This window comes from Ischnura elegans, chromosome X, assembly GCF_921293095.1.
Source record: "Ischnura elegans chromosome X, ioIscEleg1.1, whole genome shotgun sequence".
NCBI classification, from domain to species: Eukaryota; Metazoa; Arthropoda; class Insecta; order Odonata; family Coenagrionidae; genus Ischnura; species Ischnura elegans.
The window spans coordinates 86,831,623-86,847,279 of record NC_060259.1 but is presented as its reverse complement, the minus strand read 5'-3'; the positions used below and the strand labels follow the sequence as shown (position 1 = coordinate 86,847,279).

Here is a 15,657-nt window from a genome sequence, read left to right as displayed (position 1 = left end):
TTAGGGTATCCGAAGGCTTCTCTCAATATTTGAAATCAGATCCCCTTGTTTAGCAACCTTAGGCTCCACTCAGTAGGCCACACCACTCCTTTAATATGGAATAATCATCAAGTAATGACAGTATAGAGGATAGAAATCTGACGCGAATAAGGCTAATCATGCAAAAAAATTAAAAGGTTTATTAATAAATACTAAAGAGGTAATAATATGATACATGGGAGTAAATATGATTCAGAAACCAGGAAAACTGAACGAAGAATGGGAGAACTGGGAATTGGGATGCCTTTCGAAATGGAAAAGATGCGGAATGCGCGTGAAGAATCCTTGGAAATGTGCGACGGAGTGAATCCAGACACGGGGGTGGCAAGCATTTAGAGGGAAGACAGCCTCGAGTTGGAAAAATGAGATAACAATGCAGTAAAATAACTGGGGCAAGAGTCAAGAAACACATCGCGACTCCAAGAAGACAGCATCACAGTCCATTGAGGGATGTACCTTCGAAACTACAGCAGAGGAAGATTTTCTGGTAGCATGTTGTTGCACGAGGATGAATTTTGCCCGGACGGCTTTGCATGATAAACATAAAACGTGGTTAGGTTCCTTTGTATATAGTGCATGTGATACAAGTGATCCCAGAAAACTTTTATTCCCTTATTTGACAATGAAAAGGTTTCACATAAAGAAGACTGAAGTTGTCAGTTATATTTTGTATGAAAAGTTTCCTTCAGTCATATAAAAGAAAAACTTGTCGGAATACGAGGTCAATAAACTGACTAGGCTAAACTAATGCTAAACTTATGCGAAAAATGGCAAGCATAACATGAAGAGATTGCTTGCTACAGAGCAGTAACTGAACGACGAGCAATTGAAGTGTAAAAGGTAGCGTTAGACCCAAGAATAGTTCAAAATTCTATTTCGAGTGTTGAAAATCAAACAATTATTCTCGCGATACGGTTTGCAGGCGTAAATATAAAATAATTTCGAAAATAATAAATATTTTATTGGATAAGTCCCACTTTGTGAGCACAATAAAACGGGAAATTGGAGAACATAATGGCAACACCGAGCAAAATAATAATGCACCATTGAAAGGGCTGCGAGGAAGCACTATTCAGCTAACAATTTTTTTTCGGACGACTGAAAGCCAGGGATCGATATGTCAATAGCCCGCAATAACAGATTTTTTTGTATTAAACAAAAACTTTTCCTTGGTGCGTGAAAATAAAATGAGGTATGACCACAAGCAATGTACGTAATGAGCAGCACTTCAGAGGACGTTGTAATATTTTATCCCCCGTCACCAAAATACCTCAATTGGGTGGATCTGCTTATTGGCTGAAGTGAAAATTAAGAGTGAATATCTCAAAGCCAATTAAAATATGAATTTAAGAGTCTGAGACCCGTTTTTCGGTCAGGAATCAAAACCCATCCTCCGGTCACTCTTACAGGTTAGGACACATTCTCCTGCCTGACGATGATTGCCTAGCCAACCGAAAATCTGATGCCGGAGATATAGATCCCTATTTCAATTGGCTTCGGATCATACACTTCTAATTTCCATCCTTCATGGAGTCAGATATTCTCTCCCAGCAAAATCATGGCAATATTTGATTCTATTTTATTTTCAAGTACAGTACAACTCGTTCAGAACGATCACTCATGTAACTAAATCCCTCCAATTGCGAGGTGAGTTTTCGATTTCTTGAACTTTACCATGATCGCTAATGTTAATTTCCACACATGTTACGTGTTCGGATGATACGAAATCCCCGCTACTACGAACTATTCTTTGGTCCCTACGGGGAATCCTTTCCTCTTTTATAAAGAAATTAAGGCCATCTTCGCTAGTTATCGGTGCCTTACTAAATAATCAAGTGTTCTCACGTGTGGCCATCACCACATAGTTCTACCGTTAATCTTAAAATCCTTTCCTTTGCAGCCGCTTGGTGGAAAGGGCGGGATGATGGTTAATTTTTATGGGTCTGTTGCTTAAATAAAGACGATTTACGGAATATTAGCCGGTAATCCGGTGATCCATAGGGCAAAAACATATATTATGGATATAACGGTATCCCATTTATGAAAAAATAGAACGACGGTCCCCTGAAATTCGTTATAAGCTTGATTTACTGCACTCATTTGATCAATATATTTCATTTGCTCTTCTTAATTTGCCACCTTCCTAGCTTTACAGGCAATATTTCTGCAACCTAGCTCGTCCCCTTCGATGTGTTCGGCTTCCACCAAGGACCCTTCCCTCTCGTCAGGGGCGGTCTGGCCAAGTCGGCTGGTCGGCGACTGCTCAGGGCCTCGAGTTTAGGGGGCCCCCAAAACGCTCGCGACTATCGTGAAGCATAAATGATTGGTGTAATAAAAAAAGACTCGTAATTGCTTGAACCAAGCTTATTTTAGAGTTTTTTTTTAGAATTCAGTGCAGTTTCAAGGAACAAATTCACTAAATAGATAAAAGAACCATAATACATTATTAAACTGAATTAGAGATGATATTCTCACTTTACATAATATTTTTATTACAAAATTGCATTTTTTAAATTAACTTTTGTATTATAAAATAAAAATACTTTTTTTCTATGTCACACTATATTTTAAATAGTACAAAATATAGGTTTTAAATAGGGTTTCTACATATCATGCTATCGTCAGGCATGCTAGCATAATATGCAGAAACCCGGGTCGTACTATTTAAAATAAAGTGTGGAATAGAACGAAGTATTTTTATTTTATGATGAAGCAGTTCCACAAAGTAACGCCGGAGATCGTGTCTTATATTAACTTTTGTATGATTTTTAAGAGCCAAAATAGCGTCAAAATCCACGTGGGGCACTTTCCTAAAATTTTCCGGGAGAGAATCCCCGAATCCCACGGTAAGGAGGGCTCCATCGTGAGCCCCAGCCGAGGGCCCCCAATTGCCCCACACCGCCCCTGCCTCTCGCCATCGCAGGTTGAGCCCTCGCCGTAGACGAGCCAAAGGACGCGCACCACCGACTGGAACGTGGCGGTCGTAGAGGCGACGCCGATCAAAGCGGGGGGTCGGCGCAACAGAGGGATAGCCACGCAGCACGTGGCTTATTGGGGGGGGGGGGGGGGAGGTGGTAGCTCAGGTGTGCTCTATTGTGTCCCCGCTAAGGGGGAGCAGGTATTACCAGCGCGTATTATTGGTATCAGCCCCCACTTACGCCCAGCACAACAATGGAACCCCCTCAGCACTCCTGAGCCCCTTCCATGGATAAGACTCCTGTAATTAGGTTCATCCGCCGTAATGGCGTGAGTCATGCATCGGATACATGGGGTAGCGTCAGGTGGGGAGATTAATGTTTGCTTCCCCCGTCTCGGATGCTGCCCTCTTCACAAGCAGTACCCCAACCATCAAAAGTGCCGCTGCAAAGGTTTCACGGGGCTTTGATACTATATCGGAGGGAGGCTGGCTTGACTGCTGAGAAGAACATAACTATAACTGTAGGGCCGCGGAAGCACTGCAGGTGGGTAACCTCGGGAGTCGTTCGTAGTGAGAGCGTAAGCTACCCACAAGGCAAGTTTCCGTCAAACGGCTTCTCACGGGGGCGGCCGCACTGCACCATCCAACTTATCCAACACGCCTAACGACTCGATCACGTAGCCAGGTTTCCCGTAGCTGTTTGATAGTTCCGACTACCTACTTGCCACCCTATCGTGAAAGAGCACGTACGCGCGGCAGTTCAAGAGAGGAATTATGAATGAATGCTGAAATACAAGCTCCGAAAATGCATTTAAATTGCAATTATTCATTTTCATGAGGTTTTTTTTTTACAAATACATGCATTTGATATTAATTTACCTATAAATGACACTCTTGAATATTTATTAACATGAAATATTGTACGAAGTCACAGCAGAGGTCAAATTAATTATGAATGCATTCTGATAACAACCCTACGAAGATTTCTTCTCGTGAGTAAAGATTGAAAAATATGTATTAACACAGAAGTACCAATTATAAAAAATTAATATAATTAATGTTGTTGCTAATTAGTTAAAAAGATTTTAATATTTTATTGTTAGGTCGCACACATCAAATCACTGATTTGATGCATTCAAATAAAAAAAACTTCGCCTGCAACGACAGCAAGAGTTTTCGAGCGCGCTGTTTCCGTTGCACAGAAATACATTACCAGCATGCAATTTACAGGCATTTCAAACGTATCGAGTAAACGGCAATCAATTTCACACTGACGTCTCGCATCAATCATTCGAAGCAGAGCGAAAAATTTATCATAATTATCGGACGGTGGATCAAAGAGGCCCAGCGGGTCTATTGGAACAGGGTCTCGGGTTGAAATCACGGGCGAATCCTTTGGACTGCCCCAAATAAAATCCTACAAGTGGGAGGTAGACCTAGGAAAGGGTCTGAATCCAATTCAGCAGTACCTGGTGCTTTTTTAAGCTAGTTTCAACTCTTACATAGCAACTTCGGTGCATAGCAGGCGCGAATTCAGTGAAAATGAACATGAAAACTTTCTCGGCCAACCCACTCATCAAAACTGGTAACTTCTTCGTGAAATATTTTGCCGATAAAGATCAAGTCGTTTTACAAAAAACGTTTTGCCAACACTCACTCGTACTCCATTACCACTTCGCTGCGGTCCCACTTTAATCTCTCTACAAAGATAAAAACCTTTAAAATGAAGACATTATATGAGTATTATAGACATGGTTCATTCATTTTCCGAATATTAAAAAGTCGAGTAATTAAATTTGAAGTAGTTTCTCCGGGATTCGAATCCCATTAGACTCCAAGATCGACTTCCCAGAATTCAATCTTACTATACTCATTTGCGTGTTTTTTTTCCGAAAAAGGCTGTGCATATGTAAAATTATAAAGTTAATACTTGCAGGTCAATAGATATGATCCTTGCCTCTTAGTGAAAGCGAATAAAATCTTACATGCGTATCACGTTTGCCATTTTTATATTTGAAATGTTTTTCTTATAATTTTGTCACTTTCTCATCAAAAATATTTACAATTCTCAATGAATTTAAGGGACCGTAAGCCGTTATTTCCTTATTTTTAATAAAACGTGTTTCTTTCGTGAAAATCAATGTTTATACACTTAATTATCTTATTAATGTTATGAACATAAGCAAAGGATTCATCCAATATGTTACAGTCAAAATATATTTTGATAAATTCACGTCATAAACTATTTTGACTGCGTTTAAACTGAAAGAGTCGTATAGTCCAAGCTAAGATGACATTCATGACAAAAAGGCCACTAATATGCCCCGTAAGCACTAAACGGGATATAAGGAAATAGTATGCGAAAAAGTACGCGTGGGCAGTGGCACAATAAAGGGTCCGAAACATATAAACGTTGATGAGAAGAGAACAAAATATTTTGAGATCTTGTCCTAAAGGAGCAGGTCCGTTTTGTGTTCCGCATCCCCTATAAAGGCGGATGCGGAAGACAAAACGGACACAAAAGGTGAGAAACGAGGAGGGGTGGCGAAGAATATGAGAAGAGAGGGATCTTAGGAGCATCATACGCCAAAGAATGCCCTAGTTCAGAGGCGGGCAAGTTTTGGCCCGCGAGCCACAAGCGGCCCGCCACAGATTTTGTGATGGCCCGACACTGAATTTAAAAAAGTGATTGGGTACACTTGTCTCATTAAATTGATTATATAATTAAATTTGCTTGCAGCTATATATCTAACCAATGTAAAATTAACCAAATAAATAAGTAGAATAAAACTACCACTATTGCTTAATTTTTATCATACAATTTATATTTTTCCTGAAATTAAATATAATATTAACGGATGAATACAACCATTGTAAACGGTGCGGCCCTCCGATAACATCCGTTCATACAAAGTGGCCCTCGAGTCCAAACAACTGCCCACCCCTGCTCTAGTGAATAGCCCAAATCATAAAAAATCATGTAGTTCCATACATCAGTATCAATTGAATGCATCGTTTACAACTACTTAACGCTTAGCAGTCAATTTAATAAGGAATTTACGCGTGTATTTTGGAGAACGTAAGCATAGGTAAATCCGGAATTACACGATCATTTTTTCCGTCCCTCCGAGTAATAGCCCCAGCGATAGCTTTTCAGGGTCAAAAAAGTTATTGCTCGGCCCATTATTTTCTGAATCACACGGTCATCACGCCGTTCCTTTTTCCATCACTTCTTTCGTCGCTTTCCGTCTTTACACCTGCCATTCCCATTCCCTTTTCCGTAGTGCTCACTGTTTACAGCAGTCATTACATCAAAAGCCAAACGCGGCGTTACAATCGCTGTTAGCGGCCGTGCAGTCTGATTGACTAAAAGACGATGATTTAAGCGATGCAAAAACGGACGTGCCGAATAGGGTAGTTACCTTCATCAGAGAAAACAAAAGGAATTGATTTCGATTCGGTTATTCATAATATAAAAATTATTTGGTTTTAGAAATGCCGAATTGCAATTGTCAATTTTAACTGCATTTGAAAAAGGCCAGATTGGCGCCCATGCGATGAAACTCCACATGACGTCACAGGGACCTAGTTTCTATAGGAGTAGATAGGAGTTTTACATTGTCTGAGATTACCAATGCATGCGTGAGGCACAGAGCTCAGGGAAACCTGTCTTAATATTCACCTATTAAAACCGCCTAAGGTCAGAAAGTTTCCTTCGATTGATAAGGTGTTTATAATCCTAATTTAAGCCAAGCGCTACCTGCTAGCAGGGTATTCTGCTACCTGTTAGCAGGGTACTCTGCTACCTGCTAGCATCCTGCATCGTATCAGCGCTCAAAGCCTCGCCCCAAGGTCACCTCGCACGGCGACAGATGGAATCAGAAATACGTCACACGGACTTTTCCCAGCAATCCTACTTAGCCGCCGCGTTTTCGCGCGCTTGAAAATTTTCACTTTTCGTTTAATCGCGAAAAAAGATACCGTCATTTGAAAATCTAAGAGCGTGAAATGCGTAATCCAGGAGTAGTAATCTTTCGATTCAGGCAATAAAAAAATAATAGGAAACCACCCTATTTGAAATCTACCTTTCAGCCATTTAAAAAATAAAGGAATGGGTAAAATTTAATTTTAATTTTTTTTGTAATGCGAAGATATCGTTCTCTCTTTACAAAATGAAATTAAATGTATTAATCAAATGCTTTTCCCGTGGAGAGATGAAGAAGACGACCGTTTCGCCGTTCTCATAGTTTTTCGCGTGTTTTTCTTCACTCTTTCGAACGTAAAAGCTAAACGTTTACGTATAAGCAATTTAAAGATTCATTTTTGTAGTCGAATAAACAATGAGTAATACGATATAATACACGATCCTAATGAGCCTCGGCAGAATTTCATATAAAAACTTAAAGTTCAGCGTTCTACTTTTTTGCGCCGCTGGTAGTGTGTTTACTCGAACGTCGAAAAAGGTTTTCACTGGTTTTGAGCGAGGGAGCGAATTCTCGTACGTACGAGCTCACTCTCCGACTCGAGCATACCAAATTCACGCGTCGTTCGAGAAAAGGTCACGTAACCCCTCAGTTTCCACTCACTCGTATACGAGAGAAAATACAGGCATAGGCCTCATCAGAGGTGTCGTGGGTAGTTGCCACAAGGGAAAATATTTCGGTGGCCGATGGGGCTGAAGTCCTCAAAGCTCCCCCTGGCTATATGGCTGAGACTGCCTGTAATATTTGTTATTCCATATCGTCGAGCCACTTTGGTTACACCATTATCGCCACCTCCATATGATCGACATATCCGCCATACTGCGAATTTCACTCGGGTAGTTCCCCGACTCGCCACTAAGGGTCTCTGCGTGGGCTTTGGATGGCCCGTGCCAGGTCATCTACGTCCACCCGCCCGTGAGTCGACCGCATGATTGGCTGAATGTCGTGGAACTGAAAGTGAATTCGTTCAGCTAGCATTTTTCGGTAAACACCAACGTAATAACAAAAACGGCACTAAGTCCACCTAAAAAAAGCCGTGAATGTCAACTTATTGGAAATTTCAACGCTAAATTATCCCACCAGTAGTTCGATTCTGTAAATGCCTTAAGTCCGTCACTACTCGTATTAATACTCTTCTGTCAATACATAGACGTCGCGACGGCGCGATTTGAGCAATTCTGTAACTTTAAACCACTTCAATAATATTTTCCCTCCTTCTAAATCTGAACTCGACAAAAAGACACGGTACCACCTAGGTCGAGGCAATGTGCCTAATCATCCAAACGATGAAATTGTACCGTTAATGCTTCTTTACAGTACGCTGACATCTCTCTCGTTATATATTAATGGATAATATTAATTATAAATTTTAGCCACGAGACGTATATTTATGATAATTTGAAGAGATAAATCCAAAAAATAAATATCTTACATGAATTCGGATCACGTTCACAATTTCCATAGGAGGACAGCCCACAGAAACAAATCCCACGATAAAGATATAGAGGACAATTTTTAATGCCAAACGTAGTTACCTAAGGGTACTTTTTCAATACTTTTAGCGTCTACAATAAGTGAAATTTAGTCAATACCAACAGAAAATGAGTTGCGTTGTACAATTAAATACATTTCATTACATAAAATCAAGTTATTTTAGTAATTTTGGACGCGAATGATTCCTACCTTCGTTCAGGATACTCAGCACGCCAACATGACTTCACTACGTTGGAGGGAAAGCGTGAAAAACATCATATTTTCAATTATGTAATAAATATATTGAAATAAAAAGGATAAAAATTGCTCAAAAGTTATGAAAATAATTTTAATAGCTGATCCATTGCATACTTATTTTAAAACAGGCTCCACATGTAGTAACTTAAGTTTTATCCATATGGACGCGGACATTTTATATTTACATAGATATGCATAATTTACACTTTCTGGAAAATTGTACATTATTTCTGATAATAATTCAAGCTACAGTAAAATTGAAGCTCTTCAAAAATACAATTTCCCCACGCATCTTCGTACATCATTTCGACAAAACTTTGACGTCCTACGTGGATTGGGGGATATTTTTCTAATGACAGGATTTAATAAAAATTAGGGTCAGACGTTTTTGTTGTTTCTTCGCACTTCCTAATCACTGCAAATGTAGGACGACAAACTTTTCAATTCCCCTCCCAAATGGTTGCTCCTGTTCTGTCATTACCCCTATGTCGCTTGTTTACGAAAACGCTCGGACGCACTAGCTGTAAATTCCTTACGGCCATAACAAGCACTAGTCGCGCTTATCACATTGACAAGATTGAGGTGATTGGGGATGAACTCACCTGTTCACATCGAGGGCTAATTGCTATGCAAGGGGTCATACTGCCCGCATTGATATAATAAGATTCAATAACGACTGTCGGTAAGGAAACGAACACATGTACCGGACGCGGTATTACTATTAAAAAACTGGTTCAGCGAATGTTTTTGGGATGAAAATAAATTCATGATGGTTATTACATTCAATGAAAAAAGAGTATTTTCCATATTTATAAGTGCTCATTGAAGTAGGAAAACTTGTTTTTGACTATAGTTTCAAGCGTACAAGATATGGCGAAAGGCGGCAAAGTGAAAACATCGAATCCTTTATAGTTTTTAAGAGACAAATTGAGGGAATTAGTGTTCCCCTTACCTTACGATCGTTTGTTCAAGCACAATAATGCCGATAATCTTGAACTCCAAATAGGACTCACTTTCGCTCGCTGGTTTACAGCGAGCAACAGTAGACACCCCGGAAAATGTGAGCGATCCTTTCTGGTCACTCTCTCAGTTTTTACAATTTTTGCCTTTCGTTTGTTACTTAAGAATCGTTTTTTATGGTGATATAAAACCTTTAATTTATAGGAAATTTATGGAAAATTTAGAGTTTCAAAAATTTTTCCCTGGGTTTAAGACGATTTTGTAGGGGGGTCGATTCCATCACTTTCTGTCGCATCCCGTTTGTTACTTAAGGATCGTTTTATACAGTGATATAAAACCTTTAATTTATAGGAACTATATATGGAAAATTTTGTTTCAAAACTTTTTCCCAGGATTTATAAGACGATTTCGGAGAGGGGTCGATTCCATCACTTTCTGTCGTATCCCGTCTCGTTCATCCCACACATTTGAATGAATCAGTCAGCGATCAGAAGTGGGTTTAAAGTATAGTGATACTGCAGATATCCGCTTTAAAAATTAATCCACGATATACGGTATTTTTAAGGTCCGTAACGCTTTGCGATGAAAGTGATATGATAATATAAATACTATGCACCTAATAGCGCGTTTGATAATTTCAGCCGCAATTTACATGTGTGTCTTCAGATCTCCAGCTTCAAATTAGACTTAATGGTCATGTTGGGATAGTATTTCATCATCACCCACAGTCCGAAATTCTAAGATGGTTTCACGCCTCTCCCCATTCAGTTGTCTTATGAGCTCATCTTTCCACACTTACGAGTTTCTTTCTTTCACATAGTTATATACAAATATAAATCATTATAAAAAACTGGAGTTTACCGGTGGCTATGCTCGCAGTTTTATCAATGTTTTATACGAGTCCAATCAAATTTTGCCGCGTCGGATGCATTTGGCCACAGAACGAGCTATTCAGAAATGATTTTGGTATGGCATACACTTGGAGGATACGACCGTAAGCTAAGGCCATTTGCACCATGACGGAAAAGTGGAGAGAAACCTGGCATTGGCATTAGCCTGCTCTTAACGAAAGGAGCCTTGGGGATAACGGCTTAACGTCCCATCCGATGAACAGAGTGCTGTTCTAAAAGGGCCTTCCACGAAGTAATCAAGTCGGGGTCGACCAGTCTCTAAAACATCTTCGCCATGGCAGGGATTTTAACCCATGCCCACGAGGTTAGATGCCAACACTCACGCAATCAACCTGACTTCCATTTGAATTCTCGTCCTTAATTCGTACGTGTTTTAAGATTACATGAAATCACGGGAATATGAGAGAAATGTGTGATTGTTATAAATTAAATTATCAAAAGCTGTGATGAAAGTATCCTGCATGGATTTGTAACTTAGGCGTACTCTACCGCACTTTGTATTGCATAATCTACCAGGATATTTCCACGAGTCCTTTTCTAGAAGTTGTCCATTCTCTCCATCTTTCCGCTCCTCATGCTCTGTAGTCAGTGCAGGGGCGGTCTGGCCAGGTCGGAAATCGCCGAAGGCCCCGAGCTAAGGGCCCCCCCATAACGCTAGCGTATATCGTGAAGCATATATGGACGGCGTAATAAATAAAGACTCAGATTACTTGAATCAAATTTTATTTTTTTGCTATTAAAAATTTCTAAGTTTTCATTAGCTGCTTTATTTATAAAAATATTCAATGTAAAGAGATAATATAAAAAATAAATTAAATAAAGCTTTCAGAAGAATAAAGGGAACCTGATGTTTTTGATAGGGTTATTCGAAAAGTTTATTTTAGGGTTTTTTAGATTTCAGTGCAGTTTCAAGGAACGAATTAACTAAAATACACAGGGCAACAAAAAAGAAATTTTTTATGGTGCCGGGAGTTTTTGAGCCGATATTAACAATATGTGTGGTGCTGAATCCAAATATGATATCCGTTTTTATGTAAAATCTCTGCGTTTTTTAGATACGGCGCATTTCATGATTATATTTTTTTTTTATATTTGATATATTTCAGAACATATTTTTCAAATTTTAATCATTCCATAAATAAACTTATTCATAATCAATCTGCAGTGTTTACTTTGAAAATCACCTTTATTCCTTTTAGAAAGGGGTTGGGGAGGATTTGACAAGTTTGAAGAGGATTTGATATGTTTCACAGCTGTCGTACAGAGTGGAGACAGTGGGAAAAGATACAACTAAGGGATGTGGGAAACCCACGGTGGAAGGAGAACTCTAGTCATAACTGTAGAATAACGACATGTGGGAACCTGGTAGGCACTTTGCCTTCAACGAGAGGCCACAATTTAATTGATATCATCCGCTCTAAATAAATAATTTACCGCAACAAGTCAACCGATTCTATGGATATAATTAGAGGTCTCTTCTGTCACGAAAATGTCCGGTAGTTCAAACGACTAAAACGCTTTCCAATCCCGGATGCGGAGAAATTAATCATCCCTCACCCTACCTTTTTTTTGAAATCGCATAAATAGACGATAATGACTAAAAAATTGCGTCACCTGCTGACCGTGGCCGGAGGACTTCGTCCGTGGTTCAAGCAAGATACTTCCAATACGAAAAGAGTATCGACACTTCCATTCGTAAAAAATGAAACTAGCGCTACCTAGGGATAACCAACGCAAAACGAGCGAATTGGAAACAAAGCGCGCCCAGAAAGTATGAAGAGGATTAAGGACCCTATTCTGGAAGGCTCGAGCCAGGAAATAATTTTAACGTAAGGACCTTGAAAATTCCAAAGTTTGAAATATGTCGCAGTTGAGACGCCAAGATCACGAATGTTTGGATACTCCTCAATGTTAAGTTTAAGGGTAACTTCATCACCCAATCCTCTCCACTTGTTTCCCTGGGATCCTTTAAGCTAAGAAAAATTTTCAATGATAGGGAGACTGATAGAATCAGCCACTATATTAAAATATCTAGAAATGTACATACTAAAGGCAATTAAAACAGGAATTAATACCACCGAAATCGGTTTTTCGGTTGGCTAGGTAGCCATCATTGGGTAGGAGAATATTTCTTAACCTGTCCGAGGACATGGTAGCAGTAAGTACCTCGAGTAGAGGTTGAGACACTTTCTTCTCCCCAATAACGGTTGCCTAGACAACCGAAAAACCGATTTCGGATACATTAATTTCTGTTTTAATCGGCTTTAGGACATACACTTCTAAATTTCATTGCAACCAATTAGTAGCTTAACCCAATTTTGTTCTATAACTTTAGTCATTTAAATTGGTTGATTTCATCGCATCCGAATACGCGATTCAAAGGGCTCACTTTTTTATTATCAGATGTAAAAATATAACTAATTAGCACTGATGAATAGTTAAGATTTCCCTCAGGGGCGGAAAACGAGACTGTCATAAAAAGGGACCCCTCTGATCACAGCTCTCCATGAAAATAATCGCGTCCAAGAAGCATCCTCTGATCTGCGAACTCTCATAACTTGACGCGTCTGAATATGACCAGAGAATGCAGGCTTCACATTTATCATGAGTCAACTAGCGACTAAAATGATTGAGAACTGATAATGCTCAGTTGCAATGACGCTAAGAGACTGCCTATGGAAAGAAAATTTTGAATGCCCTCCAACCTTAGGGTTCAGGAGAAAAAGAAGAAAGCTATGTTGAATACAAAAGCAACCGTAGAGGCACTCTTATTACTGTACTTACTTCAAAGGCAGCATTATGATAATAATTACATTTATGGAGCGACCCTGATGAAATATGAGTTAATATTTCGAATATTGGGGGCTTTGCCCTAGACAGGGAATTTAAAGAAAACCACCATGCGAGTGGGATACCTACTTTATAAGCATACCAACAAAGAGGGAAAGCCGATCAGAGACCGCGGAGTAAAAGTAAGCCCACGTACAACAAAGTAAACAAAAGAAGTGACGGTTGCGACGGTAAAATACTTTCATCTCTTCTTCACGAGAATATTAAAATAAATTTTGGCTTGCAGGGATGCATAAAATAGCAAATGAATTGAAAAAAAAGCAATCTGTAATTTTTCCGGCCTAGTTAAAACAGCATTTTCCGCCAGCGATGTATCCAAAGACATCGAATCTAATTGGGTTAAAATTTGAACTACGTCGAGTTTACAAAAAGATCGAATCAAAGACCTCAATCGATTCGTGTCCTCTGCGCAGTAGCAGTTCACACGAACAAGTCGAGCTTGACAGTCTACTATTAAAGTAACTTCGACGTGTAAACCCAGCTTAAGTGGTAAAAATGATTCGGCAAAAATTCGACCGCGTGAACCAGACTTGAGTGATTGCCCCCCAAGTACCGCAGTTGTAGTTAGCCCAACGACTCACCGTCCGGCGCCTCGTCCACTCCCGCCGTGTCCATGTCTCGCCTGCTCCGTCTGCGTCCGCTCTCACGATCCGTCTCTCAGCTTACGACCGCCGCAGCACCACTGCGGAGGGGGGGGGGGAAGAGGCATGCGCCCTGGGGCCGTGTTCACTCATTGGCCCGTCGCAGCGAGACGACACGCCCCTTCCTCTTGGTCGCTCTGAATGGCACGAATTTCCCTTTGCACGCACATCTCCAATCGTAAGTCGAATGATCCACCGGGACCCCTTCATTTTTGCGAAGGTGAATTTTCGCTAGCCATGCTCCTTTAATATTTCTGCTCGATTTTCAGATTAGGTGCCCTCGTTAAAGATTTTTCCCACAATTGAGAATGATTTTCAGACCTACTTCACGCAAAAACTGGAAACAATAATGGAATACAAAATGTTTCTCGGGCTTCTAGATGTTTCGAAATGTCGCCAGTAGATTCAATGTTTCGAAATAAAATTGTTCTCTGTCGTCAGGATATGTTCTCCCTACTCTGTCAGGATTTACACTGCTATATCAGTTAAGCGTTAAACCGTGCTGTTATCTCTTGTCGTCTTATCTTGTTATCGTGTTCTTGCTTAGATCATCTCTCCATCTTTCGGGTTCTCACCGCGTTTGTGTCTCGCCGCGCTATAACAAACAACGCGGCGAGAAGCCGAAAGATGGAGACATCAATTAAGTTAAGCGGTGTTTTATTCCCAACACGTTAAACGTTAGATAAGAAGGGTGAGTTCTACGGCCTCAAGGCAGGGGCGGCTCCAGCCAGGGGGCGCGGGGGGCGCGCGCCCCCCCCTGGGCGGTGACTGACGGAATTTTTTTGCTGCTTGCAATCTCCTCTTACCTATGCCAGGAAAGGCGAGAATGAAATGATGGCTCGTCACCCATTGTGCTACCAAGTATCAATTTGTGAAGCGAAGCGCGTGTGGCCGAAGTCACCCCATTCTACGGTACATACATTCCTACAGCCAGAAAGAGTTTTTATCGAAGTTGAGATGTTCCGAATAATTTGTTTCACTATCGGCAGGCGAGTTTATTTTATTTGTAGAAAATTTCTGCAACACTATATTCCTTAGATGAGCTTGCCAGATATATGATTCGAATTTGAAAGTCTGTAACTCCGACAACAGATTCATCGGTCGTTTCCACTTGTGCGCACGGTCAAGCAGCACAAAGGTGGAGCGCAGGTATCTGTTTTGCTGGCCTGCTGTTTGAAGTTGGAGCTCTGTACAATTACGAGCAAAAATTGTTGAAGATTTCCTCTGGCGACACATTCTAAAGTTGAAGACTTTCTCTCTGAAACGATTGGAGTAATTCATCAATCACACGTGAGCTTGGACAGTTGCATTCGTTTTGGGGTTGTATTCTTTTTTTATGTTATCAAACTGATTTCTCTTACTTTGTGTACGTGTAGATCTAAATTTATTTGGGGTTGGGTTTTGGGGTTGTATTCTTTTTTATGTTATCAAACTGATTTCTCTTTCTTTGTGTACGTGTAGATCTAAATTTATTTGCATAGATGTGCAAAATGGTGAGGTGACTAATAAGGAAGAAGCCTCGGCTAGAAAATGATTCAAAGGAACAAGATTCGACATCTCTTCCAGCGAATTTTTAAAGCATCAAGTAAACGTAATAAAACGATTGTTGATATATTAGGTCATCA

At 40.1% G+C, this 15,657-nt stretch overlaps 1 protein-coding gene across 1 annotated transcript in view; it reads right to left on the bottom strand.

Moving 5' to 3' along the window:
* LOC124171201 (transcription factor RFX4-like) overlaps positions 1 to 14,006 on the bottom strand; it is a 52,457-nt gene extending 38,451 nt beyond the window's left edge. Inside the window, exon 1 of the mRNA XM_046550341.1 lies at positions 13,973 to 14,006. Within this exon, the coding sequence (XP_046406297.1) occupies positions 13,973 to 14,006 (34 nt within the window). The remainder of the gene's footprint in view (positions 1 to 13,972) is intronic.
* Positions 14,007 to 15,657: the final 1,651 nt, after the last annotated feature.